Source organism: Dermacentor silvarum, unplaced genomic scaffold (assembly GCF_013339745.2).
Source record: "Dermacentor silvarum isolate Dsil-2018 unplaced genomic scaffold, BIME_Dsil_1.4 Seq403, whole genome shotgun sequence".
Lineage (NCBI taxonomy): Eukaryota > Metazoa > Arthropoda > Arachnida > Ixodida > Ixodidae > Dermacentor > Dermacentor silvarum.
The window spans coordinates 34314-49494 of record NW_023606180.1 but is presented as its reverse complement, the minus strand read 5'-3'; the positions used below and the strand labels follow the sequence as shown (position 1 = coordinate 49494).

At 44.4% G+C, this 15181-nt stretch overlaps 1 protein-coding gene across 1 annotated transcript in view; it reads left to right on the top strand.

The window, feature by feature from the left end:
* LOC119435055 (carboxy-terminal domain RNA polymerase II polypeptide A small phosphatase 1-like) overlaps positions 1-14431 on the top strand; it is a 111144-nt gene extending 96713 nt beyond the window's left edge. Inside the window, exon 7 of the mRNA XM_049659684.1 lies at positions 14282-14431. Coding sequence (XP_049515641.1) covers positions 14282-14416 — 135 coding nt within the window. The 3' untranslated portion in view covers positions 14417-14431. The remainder of the gene's footprint in view (positions 1-14281) is intronic.
* Positions 14432-15181: the final 750 nt, after the last annotated feature.

Sequence of the window (15181 nt, the reverse complement as noted above, 5' to 3'; positions counted from 1 at the left end):
CCTTTTGAGCGGCTAAGGGATACAGACACAAAAGTTGGCGGGTGGTTTTTTGCGTTGGAACAAAAGTTGAATTGTTGAAAATAACGAATACAACAAGCTGCTCTAAAAAAAAAGAACGAGAAACATCTTTTTTTTGTGATTTTCTGTTGCACCTTGCCTCCTAGCGGCCGCCGGCAGAAGCTGAAATTTGACGTCATAACACCCACCCATGCGCGCGCGGCCAAGGTTGGCCACAGCCGTCGCAATGTTTCCGGGGGTGTCGGTCCCTTGCAGCATTTGTTTAACCCTTTTTGGCAATCTTTGCACGTGGTCCGTCTAAAACATCATCCCCGTCGACGCTCCACGCAGGTGGTGCGTCTTACATGAGCCTTCCCGCGGTCATCGCTTGGTATTGACGCGTTCGTCGCGGCGGAAGGAAATGCCCAGACATTGCTGTTATAATAGCATCGTCGGTCGTGACACGCCGTCGCACACGTTTCCCAGAGACGAGAAGGTGCGTAAACTTTGGTTACCTGCCTGTCAGCCATCACGCCCAGCCTGGAGACCTCTAAAAAATGACTTCATTTGCGCGGACCACTTCGTCGACGATGACTATGTGACCAGCCCGGCTGTGCTGAAAAGCCTCGGCATGCCGCTCAAAAGGCAATGCTTAAAACTTGACGCTGTGCAATTGGTCTTCTCACGAAAATGCAAGGCAGAAATGATCAGCGGAGCGTTTGAAAAGAGGAGGCGAAAAGATGTCGGTACTGTTTTCGTTCACTTGCAGCCATCTAGAGCAGCCATCTAGAGCCATCTAGGGCGAGGCTGGGGCGAGATGCCTGAGGCTGGGCGCGTAATGTCTTTTAATATGTTGGCAAAGTATATTAAAACAATACAAGGCTAGCGTGCGCGACTCATGAGATCAGTCCTACATGGCAGCGTGGACAGAACCCCAGACAGGTGCTGCCATCTGTCAGGCGGCTGGCGAAGTGGACGTGAGTGTCTCGGAGGTACTGATACCTCATAGCAGTTGCTCACGCCGACGGCATAAACTACTATTCAGGCATCCACGCAGTGCTGAAGTATCTCGCAGCTGCCTTGCCTGCGTGCGCTCTTGAAAAAGCAAATTTACAGAGGAAATGACAAATAATTCTTGCACAAGTGTCTGGTGCAAAGCGCAATTTTTTTTTTTTTTTTTGCGCTACGGTTCGCAAAAACCTGACAGGCACTTCCACAGCCGCCTGCTCTTCTTCGTTGCTTGATGCGGAAGGCTTGTAACCGTAAGCGGTAATATTTCTTGCCAAGGTGGAATGGTCCTCGTCTTCAGACGTGTACTCATTGCTGGTAGAGGCACCAGAACTCGAATCCATGCTCGCGATGGCGGCGTTGGCACGCTTCAAATGATCGCAGCCGGCTGGCTGGCTATCTGACGAGGGTGTCGTGACGTCACGCCTTCCAACTCCCGCGGGCGGCGAGGCACGCGCTCACAAAAACGCGAAAAATAAAACCATTGGCTCAAAAATGAGCTAAGTGACTACGTTTTTCCGGTGTAATCACACACTGAGGATTCATTTTCAGCATTTTCGTAAAATTTTCACATTTTGTGTCCGTATCCCTTTAACAAACAGTGATCCTCCCGTCAGTGGGAAATGTGGGAAGACGCTAACTGTGCTCCATGTCTTGCTTGAATGTCGGGAAGTAGAAGAGCAAAGAAAAAAGTATTTCCCTTTAGCATACAGTATGACAACGTATTCCATTACACCCGGCATTGTTTCTTGGTAAAAACCCGCTCTTTGACATGAAATCATTGTTAGGCCTTTTAAATGTTATTCACCCGAGCGATCCGTAGCATGGCCTCGCAATAGAGGCCTATGCTGCGGCATTAGTCTCTATAGCACGTGCCTCCAGGCCCTTGCGCACAAGGGTCCTGGTGAGGCAGTAGTGCTGCTTGGAAGTTATCAATAGCTGAGTGTTTTACATTTGTCATTTATATACATAGCACATGTCACTGTAGTCATTGTCATTGTTTTATTGCAAGTACATGTTTTACGCATCTATACAGCGACCAGTTTTAGGCCTTTATACTTCCATGATACATCTACTCAACGCTAATCATCCATCGATCATTCTGTACCATTTCTTGGCGTTCTTTGGCCATACCTGGCCCTTGCGCCACTAAACAGTATGCATCATCATCATATCTGACAGGGTGAAGGATGCTGTTACCTGGCATATGCAGTCACATTATTGGGAAGTGCAGGCTGCCAGCAATCCACATGATTACGTTTGAATCCACTTATAATGAAATATGGGGACCATACTTGAGTGCACCTATTGAAATTGTGTCTAGAAATAACGAAAATATTTAAAAGCATCATAGTGTTACAATGAACACTTGAAACACAGTCACTGTAAACAAGGAAGCAAAGTTTATTCAAGGATCACAGAATGTTTAGAAGCGCGGACAAAAAGCCTTCGACAGGCTTAACTGGGCCTGTGCCCCCTACAAATGGCACACAGCGAGAAAAACGTGGTCTAACTGAACTGGTTGCAGTATGTATGCATTAACAAAAGACATAAAAAATAATGTCTGGCACAAGTCAGACAGCCATATACAAATATCATTACAGTGTTCATAGCACGAGATCCTGTATACAGTGCAGACCTCTTATAACATAACCGCTTTTAGTGCGGGACCGGTTATAGCATGGGTTTTTTTGGCCACCGATATATCTCCCATAGAACTCAATGTATAGGCGGACCGTTTATTGCGTAGGCGCGCGAAGCAGAATACCAGTTATAGCACGGTTCTATTAAGCGCGCGACCATGAAATCGGCGCACAGAGCACGGCTGCACGGTTGCCGGGTGCGCAAACGCTGAAGAGTGGGAGCGCGGGTGCGTGCGTGGAGACCAGCGGCGAAAAACGAAACAAAAAGTTGCAGTTTCACCCGAAAGGCGAAACAAATTTACTAGTAGAGTATACGGAGTAAGAATAGTAGTTTTATCACCTGCATAAACTTGGCCACATTCGCTTACTAACTGAATTAACAAGCATGGTGTTCAGCGCACACAAGCAAACATGAATAGGTGGCACTCGACGACTGCAGACAAGCACTGTTAGAATGCAAGCGTGAGCAAATGTGGCAGGAGCAGCGACCGAAGGTTCGTGCAGTCTGTCGCTTCAACGGAAACTGAGCGGCGAAAGCACAGCGCATACGAAGGTCAGAGCCGTGTGGAGATCGCTTTCAAGATACGGTGCGTGGGACAGCCCTCAGCCCCGCAAAGTACGCAGTGGCTTGCAGAGAAAGCCGTGCCCCCTCCCTCCCGCACTGCCTTCGCGCATTCTTCCTTTCTTGTGGGAGATTGCGTCGCCAGTTCCCCTTGCGCTCGGTCGCAAGATACGCATCAAATGCCGCAGCTAAACGTCGCTTCCCTTCCCTCCCTCCCAAAGCCCCACGGCCTTCCGCACGTCGTCGCGTTTGCTATCCGCTGTACATTCGCTCTCCGTGAAAGCACACGACCCTAGCGCGCTTTCACTCGCACATACAGCATACGGCATACAGCATTTTTTTTTTCGTTTTTTTTTTTCTGGAGTGGGAGCGTGGGCGCATGCGTGGAGACCAGCGGCGAAAAGCGAAACAAAAAGGAGAAGAAGGGCGGGAGACTTTGGAGGAAGGAGGGCGCGTGTTTTCATCACTATAGCAGCGTCTAGAGCATGGTTTGAGAAACACTGTGGTCTAGACTCTAGAGTGAACTAGATAGCAGCATCCAAGCAGTGTGGGTGGAGTGCGGGGGAGAACGGTGGCGCACTTTTTTTCTTTCTCATTTTTTTTTTAGTAGTGGGAGCGTGGGCGTGCGCGTGAAGACCAGTCTCCAGACGAAAATAACAGGGTTCTTCCGCTGATGCTGCACTTGTTAGGTGAACTTGGTTTCTATGCTGTGTTGCGATTATGTTGCATCTATGTGTGGGTGAAATATGTAATTTGAAAGGTGGGTTGCTCGTTTGGCATAAGCAAAAGCCGAAAAAAGCATGCTTTGATTATAATGTGGTACCGCTTATAGCGCGGATTTTTACAACTACCGGGACTTATGTTATAAGCAGCCTACACTGTATACAAAAATATGGGTAATGAGGAACGGCAAAGTAAGAGTCAAATATCTAGATTCAATATTGCAAGTACCGTAAAAGCTTACAGACTCTTGTGAGAATCACCAGTATCTTGTGCGCAAATTTTTGAATAATATTAATGAAGTATCATTATTATCTCTTGACAATTCATTTAATAAAGATGGCAAGTGAAATTTTAACCTTTGTTTTCCATAGGTTGTACGGCATACTTCAACTTTCCACTTCTCAGGTTTATGGATATTGATGGTTTTCTTGAAGTCCCACTAAGCTGTCTAATTAATGTTTTGGTACGCCTAGATACGGTCAGATTTCTAATGTTGAGCAAGCCTGTAGGGATGCAGTGATTTCACATGGATAATGTTGAACTTGAATAGTTTTGCTGTGTGCGAGTTAGGCGAAACTTTTAAGGCTATGCGAATGACCCTTTTTTTTTGTAACTGAACAATTCTATTAATATTTTCCGAGGGTTATCGTGGGCAGACTAAGGTGCCATAGCTCATTATTGAGGAATATAAAGAATTGGATAAGAAGTGACGGCGCATAAAGCTAGTCGTGCGACAGGATAATTAATGTGATCGTCCCATAACATGTTTTCTCAAAAGTAGATTTCTAACGTTTTAAAAGACCGAACTTCATTGTTAGTGATCATGAGGGGTGGAAGATGGAAACATTTTTGATGTGGGTGGAACATTACAGCTTTAGTCATTTGAACATTAATCTTTAAATCATTTTCAAAAGCCCAGATATTAATTAGTGTTAATGTATTATTGGCTCTTTCAGCCAGCTCTGGACACCTGAAATCACTGAAAAGAATAAACTCGTGTTGTCGGCATATATGATTTACTTTGACGAATTATCAATATTCACAAGTTCATAATGTATAGTATAAAAAGGAAGTGGCCCAAAATGCACCCTTCAACTCTTTCCCTACCATGGGGAAAATAGGTGTTTTTTCTATGTTACGGAAAATGTCTTTTTCTGAATTAACTACTGCACTCAATATTTCATGTAATACATAAACGGAATGCAATATGAATGCATTTTTCATGCATAGAAGTTTTACTAAGGAGATGTGTGTCATAAAACAGATAAAAATTGTTAAAATCAAGATTGTGCGATAAAATTGAACATAGTTTGTAAAGACATGCTTGTATATACTAAGAAAAAAATGTTACGAAAATTATGAGATATACAAAATGTATTGCCAGTTATTAGGCACTATCTCCAAAAAAATGACAATTTTTAATTGAACAGGTATTCCGCTACAAAAGTTTTAACTGCAAGAACTACAGTTGGGCGTGCCGGGCTGATTTGCATTGTCGTTGCTTTCAGACTCGTCCGACGAAAAGTCAGCGTCCAGTGACTTGCTATTATTCGATGTATCGACGAGATCAGCCGCAAAGGCAGCGGAATCGCGATATTTGTGATCTGCCGAAGCGCACACGCAGTTTCCGGAGCCGGACATTTTTGCGTTCTGCTTTCACGATTGCGAAACTTCGGAGCGCGTTTAAAAATCACTGCTTGGCGGGAAAGAAGGGAAATGCTTAGAAAACTAAAGTATAGTTCTCCTCCTTCACGTCTGATACAGTAGTACAGTCGCCGACCGTTTATTCGGACTCGACGGGAGGAACCGCGAAAAAATCCGAATAATCGAGAGTCCGAAAAAAAAAGGATTCGCCAGAAAAAAGTACCTTTATGGTCCCAGTGGACGGAAAAAATTGTCAATGCGCGACTGTACAGATGCACGCTTACACGCGATCAGGTCAGCCTTATTTCCGACAGTGTATGGCTATTTGTAATTGCCGCGTCTCGTCGGCGCAGATGGCACGGGAGGCGTCGGAGCCATTTCGCACTACGCGACGACTGGACGAGATCGAACATCAGGCCACTAAGCCATGGGTTCTCAAAGTGGGTTCTGCGGGTACGGGTTCCGCAGGCCCATGCTCGGGGTTTCGCGAGCCACTGATAAATTTTCCCTGGTCCCGCTCTCGACAAGTGTCTAAAACGGCAAACACGAGGTGCGCTTGATCCAAAGAACCTCCATTACCCATGCCCGAGTGTCAAAAAGCACATCACAGTGCGTAACAGCAACGCGCGAACTGCGCAATAAATACGCAAGCAGCTTGTAGCCACCCAACCTCGCAGAACGGGCAGCGCGCCTAAGCTTTCGCACTTGAATCTCGGAGGCCGTAGCTTACCACCGTGCGCCTTTCTCCTATTTGTAGATAGGGTAGGTGCCGATAGCGTGCGCACTGACCTATACGTTGGAGGGAAAAAAAGAAAAAAAAAAAAAACCGCGGAGCACCGTTAATGCGCGCCGCAGACGAGCAAGAACGGCGTAGCGTCCAACCGAATCGCCAGACCGCATCGCCGTGGTCCTCAGCGGCAATCGTACGCGGCACGTGACTGACAGCAACGCCGAAGCGCTTCGTGCCTAATTGTGCCTTTAAAGCCTTTATTCTTGCGTTTATCGCCGCGCGTAACACCGCGTTGGCGGCTAGCCGCGTGCCTCTGTAAGTGCGTAGTCGCTATCTCTGATCGCGTCGATAACCACCGCTGTTTCGTCCGCAGCGGTTGCGGCAAATAGTAGTTTCGTTTTCACTCGATGCGCGCGTCGGCTGCGTGCCTTCACAACTGCGTAGTCGCCTCCCATGGCAGCGTCGATAGCGACCGCAGTTTCGTCCGCACTTCTTGCAGCGAAAGGTAGTTTCGTTTTGACTGGTGCGTGCGTCAGCCGCCTGCCTTCTGAACCGCAAGGTCGCCGTCCATGATCGCGTCGATAGCGGCCGCGGTTTCGTCCGCAGCGGTTGCGGCAAGCAGTAGTTTCGCTTTGACTCAGTGCAAAGCTGTCGAAGATAAAAAGCACCGGCTACATCGCGATGCACGGACAATTTGTTGGCCAGCAGCTGAGTGGCGAAAAATAATCGGGATGTGCGCCCGTTGTTGCAAAGCGCGTCTCAGATGAAAACGCGCGCCGCGAAGGATGTCGCGACGCCTTTGCCGCTGCTAGCGCTAATCAGTCATGAGATGAAGAGAATTTCAGCTTCCGCACTGGTCTTGTGCGCTAAATAGAAACAAGATTTGACGATTCATTGAGTAAATAAAATCGTGTTGACGTAGTGAAGCATTTGTTTGTTTTCTTGATACCCTCGATAATTCGACATTCGGTTAATTCAGGGGGGGTTCATTGGCACTTTAAGGAGCTTAGCAGAGTTCCCTGGGATGAACGTACTTGAGAACCCCTGCACTAAGCAAAAGAGCGAGACTTGAAAGGTAGCTGTTGACAAGGCCTAGGTAGAGTGTACTAGAATATTTTGAGTGGCGCGACCGGCGGCCATGGAGAGGGCCTTTTCGTGCGGAAAAGTAGCGGCGGCGCTGTAGTCGACCACTCTTGAAAGCGTCGTCCGGCCTCGCAGGCGGCAGCTTGCCGGTGCGTTTGCAGAAACGGAGAGTTTCCACGAAAGGAACGTAGAAATTAATGTTTTATCGCAACTGAACTACATTACTGTCCCGGCTACAATTAATCTGCGCCGGGCGAGCACCTGGCAAGCACCTGGCATGATCGGAGATGTTTTTTTTTTTTCTTTTTTTATGACGCGCAAAATGATTGTGAGATGATTGGTGAAGCGCGACAATAACCTTATTATAGAAAACGTATTATTAACCAGCTGCTTGGAAATTGGATCAAACGTCGCTATTGGAGCGATCAATGTCCGTCATTCATTTTATTGCCTGCTTAATTATAAAGTTTCCTGTACAAGACGCATTCTAATGAGCACAGCGGAGTGTGTGAGCAGTATTGCAATAACTGTATTGTCAAGTGGTAGTGACGGTCGGGAATACAGCAGCAAAACCGTGAATGGCAAAACTAACTCTTCAGTGGGAGAACCTAGCTGTGCCCAGGAAAACCGGCTACACTCAAAGTACAATGATAGCGGCGAACACAGTTGAAAATTTGATCAGCGGGTCGAGCGCGTCGGCTTTTATACTTGACTCTTTGTCTACGTATCAGTCATCGAAGGTTCCAGAGTAATCGCTGGTGCCAGCGTGTCTTCCAGAAAATACTACACAATTCGCGTCGCGCATACATGCAATCAGATTACGCAAGGTTCGGTGACAATTAACAGACAGCCGATACAACCATCGATAACATTCGGGAAACTTCCGATATATGCGTCCTACACGGAGCGATAACATTTCTTAGACAGTGTAACGTATATTCACCCGAGAAAAATAAACGAGCACACGTTTTTAGTATAATTTTTTTTTCATTTAGTCGCAATTCTGCCGAAGGTATAGATATTGTCTGTAATCAGAATCCTTATTCGAACTGCAAGAAGCCTAAATGCATGCGGAAAAAAAAATCAATTTGCTCGGCATCCACTGCACCGTTCTTTATTGGGTTTGTTGCCTTTTGAAATAAAACTTTCAAATGATCAAAGTGTAGGAAGCAGAATGTTTATTAAAGCTGTCAATCTTTTTTATACAAATATTGTTAAACTAAAACAAAAGGCAAGCATCAAATTTAACTAAGTACTAAACAAAAATGTCACAAATTTTTATACTGCAATCATCTGTATACTTGGATATCCGCACTGCGTAAAATTGATGTATTATACACTGCTCTGAAAGACACCCATAATTTCATAGCAGGAATTTTCCAAAATGTTCGTAAACATTGTAAATATTTCTTCTAAGCTGTACATTGATATATAACATTTTTCCGCTCGAGATGCTCTAACAGATGCAGTTCACACAACTGCGATATCTGTTTTTAAAGCAGATTTACAGACTTCTAAGCTTTGTTCCGTTTTTTTTTTCTTTCACGCGCTCTCCTTCGTGGGTCTCCGTAAAGAGTGTCTGAAATCATAATTCTGCTGCACATGGTTGCTTTAAATAAGCATTCTCTCTTCAATGCAACAAATTTCGACGTTATTATCAGGCGCGAACTGACGCCGTTGCGTCAGTGACTGCGGTGTCGGTGTTTTATTGGTTAGATATCAAGGCACCTTCAGCAAAATAGTCGGCATCGCGTCAGGTCGAAGAATTGGTTTCATCCTTGGCACTCGAACTTCTGCTCCGTTCACGTGCGTCGGTCACGTAACAACTGACATCGCAAAGGCCGAGCACCGACTTTCAAGCACACTGGCTTGGCTTGGCCTGGCCTGCTGTTTGGCCGCGGTATACAGTCAATGGATACTGGACTGGCTAAATCCGAAAGACGACAACCAATAGGTGCAGCTAACAAAAGTATAGCCTTCGAGATCGGCAACTGACACTTGTAGGTGCTGCGTGGATTTAGACACCAGCAATCCAACCATAGCAAGCGCGCCCTTTCAGTGCTGGCAACCTAGCAAAATGTAAACATCGCGGCTAATCGCGGCCAGCTTGTCGTGACCGTATCGTGGCGTTCGACGTCGCATCTGACCAGGCCGCCGGAGTCTGAAAAATCGAACGGCGCGCTGTAGAGCGTCCGAACTATCGGTCGTGGTTATACATTACTTCAATGGGACGAGTGGCGGTGCCGCGAAGGTGTCCGAATAAACGAGCATGTCCGAATTTTCAGCGTCCGAATAAACGGTCGGCGACTGTATGTCCATGAGCGGCGCGGAAGGTCTCGAAAGTGGCGTTTCAAACAATAGATAGAAGGCTAACCATGCCCAATGAGCGCAGTATGCAAAGAGTTAAGAACACCCGAAGTTAGTGCTTGTATTGAAGAATGATGTCGGTTAATATCAATTGTGTGCAGAGTTGTAAGTATGAAGAAATTAAAGATGATACTTCACGGTAATTGTAGTGCTCGAGTTTCTGACGATGGGTGCGATGACTAATAGGGTCAACAGCTTTAGTGAAATGGAGAAAAAGTTGCAGAACTATATTTTTATTTTCAAATTTTCTAGTAGGATGGATTTCTTCTGAGCGAGGAGTGCTAGTTCAGTAGACATGTTTGGGCGGAAACCATACTGTTAGGAAGTTAGTATTTGGTGATGATCAGAGAAACATGTCATGCGCTTAAGGATTATTTTTTCAGAACCTTTCGAGAAGGCTGGCAGAATAGAAATGGGCCTATAATTAGACATATCAGCCTTGCTCCCCTTTTTATTAATTAGAACAATCCTAGCGGATTGCATGTTAAGCGGAAACACCTAGATTTATACAAATATTAAATATGTCTGTTCGACAGTGTGCAATGACATCAGTAGTGTACTTGACTGATCCTATCTGCAGGCCAAATGGATCTTGTGATTTACTATTGTTTAAAGAGGCCCTGAACCACCTCTCGGGCTTGGTGAAATATTATAGTCCGCAGGTAGCATAAGCTGCTGTGAACATCTCAGCCAAGTTTTGCTGTCGTACGTGATGCGTGGAGTCACTTTTCTCTCAAAACACTCTCATTTCCATTTGTTTCAACAGAAGCCATGATCCTCACTCATTTCTGTGTACGTTATTTCGTTATAAAGCACATTCCAATATGTGGCTGCTATTGGTCGCTGCGGTGGGTTACACCGTGGCCGCTGCGGGGTACTCTTAAGAGTCCACTGGCTAAGCGCACTGCGGCTCGCTGAGAACAACTGCGTTTGGCTTACGTTTAGCGCGTCGTAGGCATCAAAATTGTAGTAGTAGTAGTAGCAGTAGTAAACTTTTTATTTTAAAAAATGCGCAATGAAAATCGGAAGTCTAGCGTCTGTTAACATCCAAAATGAAATTTGAACTGCGCGCCATGGTGACATTTCGAAAGCTGAGCGTTGTGGCCACACCCCACCTCGCCGCAGCCTTCACAGTGCAAATCATCGAGGGAGGAAGGGGAGCACAGCGGAGGCCGTGTTTGGTTGCCAATAACTCCGTTTCTGCTGAACGCATTGAAGTACTTTTTGTGGCAAAATATTTCTGAAATAGCCTATTTTCACTTCAAATGTCTTTCTCCACTTAGATAAAAAGTGGTTCAGGGCCCCTTTAATGATAAGAATGCTGTAGTTACTTAGATATCTGTGACTTTGTGGACTTGGATATTGATTTTGTGGACCCATGTAGCATAACCTATTGTAGTAACCCAGTGTTAGGGCAACTGAAAGAAAATAGTCATTAACTGCATTAGCTAGATTAACTCCATTTAGTTCTACATAATCTTTCTCACAATTTTTGTAAGGGTGTCTTGTAATCGTTCTATGAGAGAGTTTAGCATTTTTCATAGATCCTGGGATCGTCCTGTTGATGAGTTGAAATGATTTGTCTGATAACACCGTTTGGTGATGTAGTTAATAATGTTTAAACTCTTGTAGTGTGTCTAGACACTTGATTTGTATGAACTTTACATAAATTTCATGTCACTTTTTTTATCAGCTTTAGCATATTTGCGTTACCCACGTCTTGCGTTGGTCAGATGTTTTCTGTGGAAATGAGGTGTTGTGTCTGTGTATATTTTAATAAATTTGGCATATGCCATTTCAGGATTACTCTCATTGAGCACATTATCCCAGTCAATATTTGCTCTCTTAATGCTCATGAAAATTTGAATATTTTTCTGGGTTTATAACCCCGTAATTGGTTTGTTGGCTTGCTTGCTTGTTAGTCTTAACTAGTCTTTGTGAAAAGACACAAAAATAACCAAGTGATGGCCTTTGGTGTAATTAATAGCACCACACCTAATAATCTCAGCATTTGAATTTGTTATGAAATGATCTATGAGCGTTTGAGTAGTCGTTATTCTTGTAGGTGAAGTAATAATAGTATTCTAACACTAGTGACTCTTTAGTAATATTTCAAAATCTATTTTCGTGCTACTGTCAGCAAGGAGGTTAATGTTGAAATCACCACCTAAGATTATGGTGCATTTTTTATTAACAGAATCTAAGATAGAAACCAAGCAAAAAAAAAAAAAGTCCAAAATATTGCCGCTGAGAAGACGATAACAAACACAAAATCAATAAGAACCACGCTTGAGCATAAGTGCTTCATAAACATCAGTAACAAGAAAATTCTGAAATTTTCACAGTTCATATCACATGAAATTGGCATGGACACTCGGCTGCCTTGTTTCCCAGTACGGTTCAAGTAATAACATTTATATTCAGGCATATGATAAACAACATGCTCCATGGTAAACCAAGTTTCAGAAAACAATGACATCAAATACACAGTCAAGTTCACGAAAAAGCTTTAGATTACTGTATTTGTTCCTGCAAGACTAAATTTAATGAACACGATTGAAGCATGGCTGTTTACTGGAAGCTATAAACCTATTGAGTTCTGATATGTCTGAACTGCTAGCTATGGAAGCCATGGCAAATAGCAGAATACGAAAAAGGAGCAGATATAAGTACAGCGATTAGAAGAAATTTAGTGAAATCATGCAGCGCATAATTTACAAAATTATATTCACTGCATTCGATTGCGAAGATACAAGCATAATTTCACTTCGTCTGACATGACCCGTGTCAAATTCAGTGGCTGATTCTGAGGCATGGCGAAAAGGCAGCTACGCGGATTATCAATTGTCGTGATAGCAGGCATAGTTTCCCCCTTTGTTGAGCTCACACTTGTACCGTTTATTTGCTATTCCGCCGTCCACATGCATGATAGAGCTCAGATATGTTAGGTTGCCACCGACGTGAATACATCTACCGAAACTTGTCGATCACACTCAATCCTAATAGTGATTACCTCAAAGTCGTCAGATTTTCTAGCGTAGATTTTTCTGTTTCTGCTCTAGACATACTTCCAGCTGCTTTCCCTTTTATTAGAAACAGCCATGCCCAGAAGGCGCCTAAGAACGTGGCACAAGTGGTAGATGACAAAAACTGGCAATGTAGAAGTGTTCCCAAATTTTTGTTAAACCTTAGTTTCCTTGCTTTTTAAAAGAATTCCTCTCTCTTTTGATGCCGGGTAAATTGAACAGCAATGCAGTGGTGGGAAAGCTGCTACGTTTCTTTAATGCTGCTACGTCCATGCTCCAAGACGAGCCATGTCATGCCACTGCAGTTGTGGTCAATGCCAGGTGGCCACCGTCCCTACACAGAGTTCCCTCTTGTCTCCTGCCATTTGTAAAGCTAAATGAGCTTTATCCAATCCAGTGCGTCTTCGCGGTCTGCCATTAAGAAACTCTGTGGCATATTCGTGGGTTTTGCACAGTTTGGCATCAAGTTTTGTCGGGCCTAGTAGTGTGCGCACTGCCCATTCTGCGTTGTACGTGTGTCTCACATTTGCACTTTGTACTGCCTGCGTGGCATTGGTGGGAGAGGTGTTCCTCAACCGACGGTGCAGGCTTCACGCGTTAGTCCTGCTCAACAATGCATAAAACGTGTGCATTGGCTACAGTGCAGCAGAGTTAGTGTACGGAACTACCAGATCATATTACTTAGTGTGCAAGACTTCACATACATGGCCAGCTGGGACTTTGTGCCATGATCATGCATTATCATAAACATGCTTTGCACTAGCCCAGTGCATTTTGCATCTTGTGGCACGGTGCAGCTAATCGGTATGGTCATTGTGACAAGCTGTTCACATGTGCAGCTGTCAAGGTTGCCTTGCCTAGTGGCAGTCGCACTACCCGCTGCAGTGGACAGGGGCATAACATGCTACAGCTCCCATGTGTCCTTCTGGAAATGCACCTGCAGGGGATCCTCCTTTGAAGAAAAAAGCTCTAGAGGAGGACACTGCCATTACATGTAGAAACAATAGGGCAGAGGACAACCAAAAAGAAGCATTGTGTACTTGGGTATACCTGTCCCATATCCCACTCACAATGACAAAATTTTTGCAGAGAAGATGGCAACCAATGCTGCAGAATTTTCTCTGCATGGCTCGCCTTGCAAGCTTGCATCGTTCAAGGACGACTGCAGTGCATTGAGCGTACAACGTCTTCACACCAGTAGCAAGCTCATTTGAAACCGAGTGAGCAGTCTCATGAGCTCACTTGAAGCATGTTTAAGTAAACCTTTTACTGTATAACACTTCAAAGTTTCAGTCACAGCTCATAACGTAATCCGTTGAATTTTGTATAATCTGGCATTTAATTTGCTGAGAAATTGTTTGTCTTGTATTACAGCTTTAGCCCACTTAGTTTTCCTTAGGAAATCCAGGGTTATGAGAGTTCTGAAGCTTATTCACGAAATCATAGCTGACAATCACTCAAGTGTTAGGACATATCCCAACATCTGTGATCCTTACAGCGTTTTCCACCTGTGCAGGACCTTGGTCGGCTGGGCCGGGACCTGCACCGGGTGGTGATAATTGACAACTCGCCGGCCTCATACATCTTCCATCCCGACAATGCAGTGAGTAGTTGCATGTATTACTGCTCATAGTGGCAGAAATATATGTGCTGTCTGCAACATTTCTTTGAAATGTACAGGGCTCTAGAAGAACGGGTGCGAGTCTCAGAAGGGAAAAGCTTTCCTTCACAACCATTCACAGTTGTGTGGAAACAATAAATTATTCAGTACGGGCTGTCTCAAATGATTGCCGCAGAGAATTCACGCACACACAAAAAAAAGAGCTTTACGTCAATGGCTGTTTATTAATGTTAACTATGCAAGTTGTTTTTTTTAATGTTCACAAATTTATTGCTAACTTTTAATTAAGTTTACCCTTACACTGCCGCTCCCAAGATAACTTGTTAAGTAGACTCGTTTTGTGTTTTCAGCCTGCCTTTCCAGAAGTAACTAATCGAGAAAAGCATTGCGCAGCCATTGTGCATTCTATGGAGAGTTGATCTAAACACAAATTTTGTAAGTTGAAATTCTGACAGCAGGTAAAGCACGTCTCAATGCCCTCTTAGGGTGTTTGGCATGGCAGCCGTGACGAGCCAGTGTGGCAGGTCCATCTGCATATTGAACAAACAAGGAGGCAACTCGGACAACTGATTCGACCACAGTGACAATACATATACTGGGTGTTCAGGGTAAATCTGATTTGGTACAAATATTCATTTTCAATACAGTTACACCTTGATATAGCTAAGTCAGTAAAATTGCCACTTTGATTCTTATTTAAAATTTCATTATATTGATATTGAAATTTCACTTATTCAAATAAATAGTCGCTGATGGATCTTCCTTACACAGAAGTGA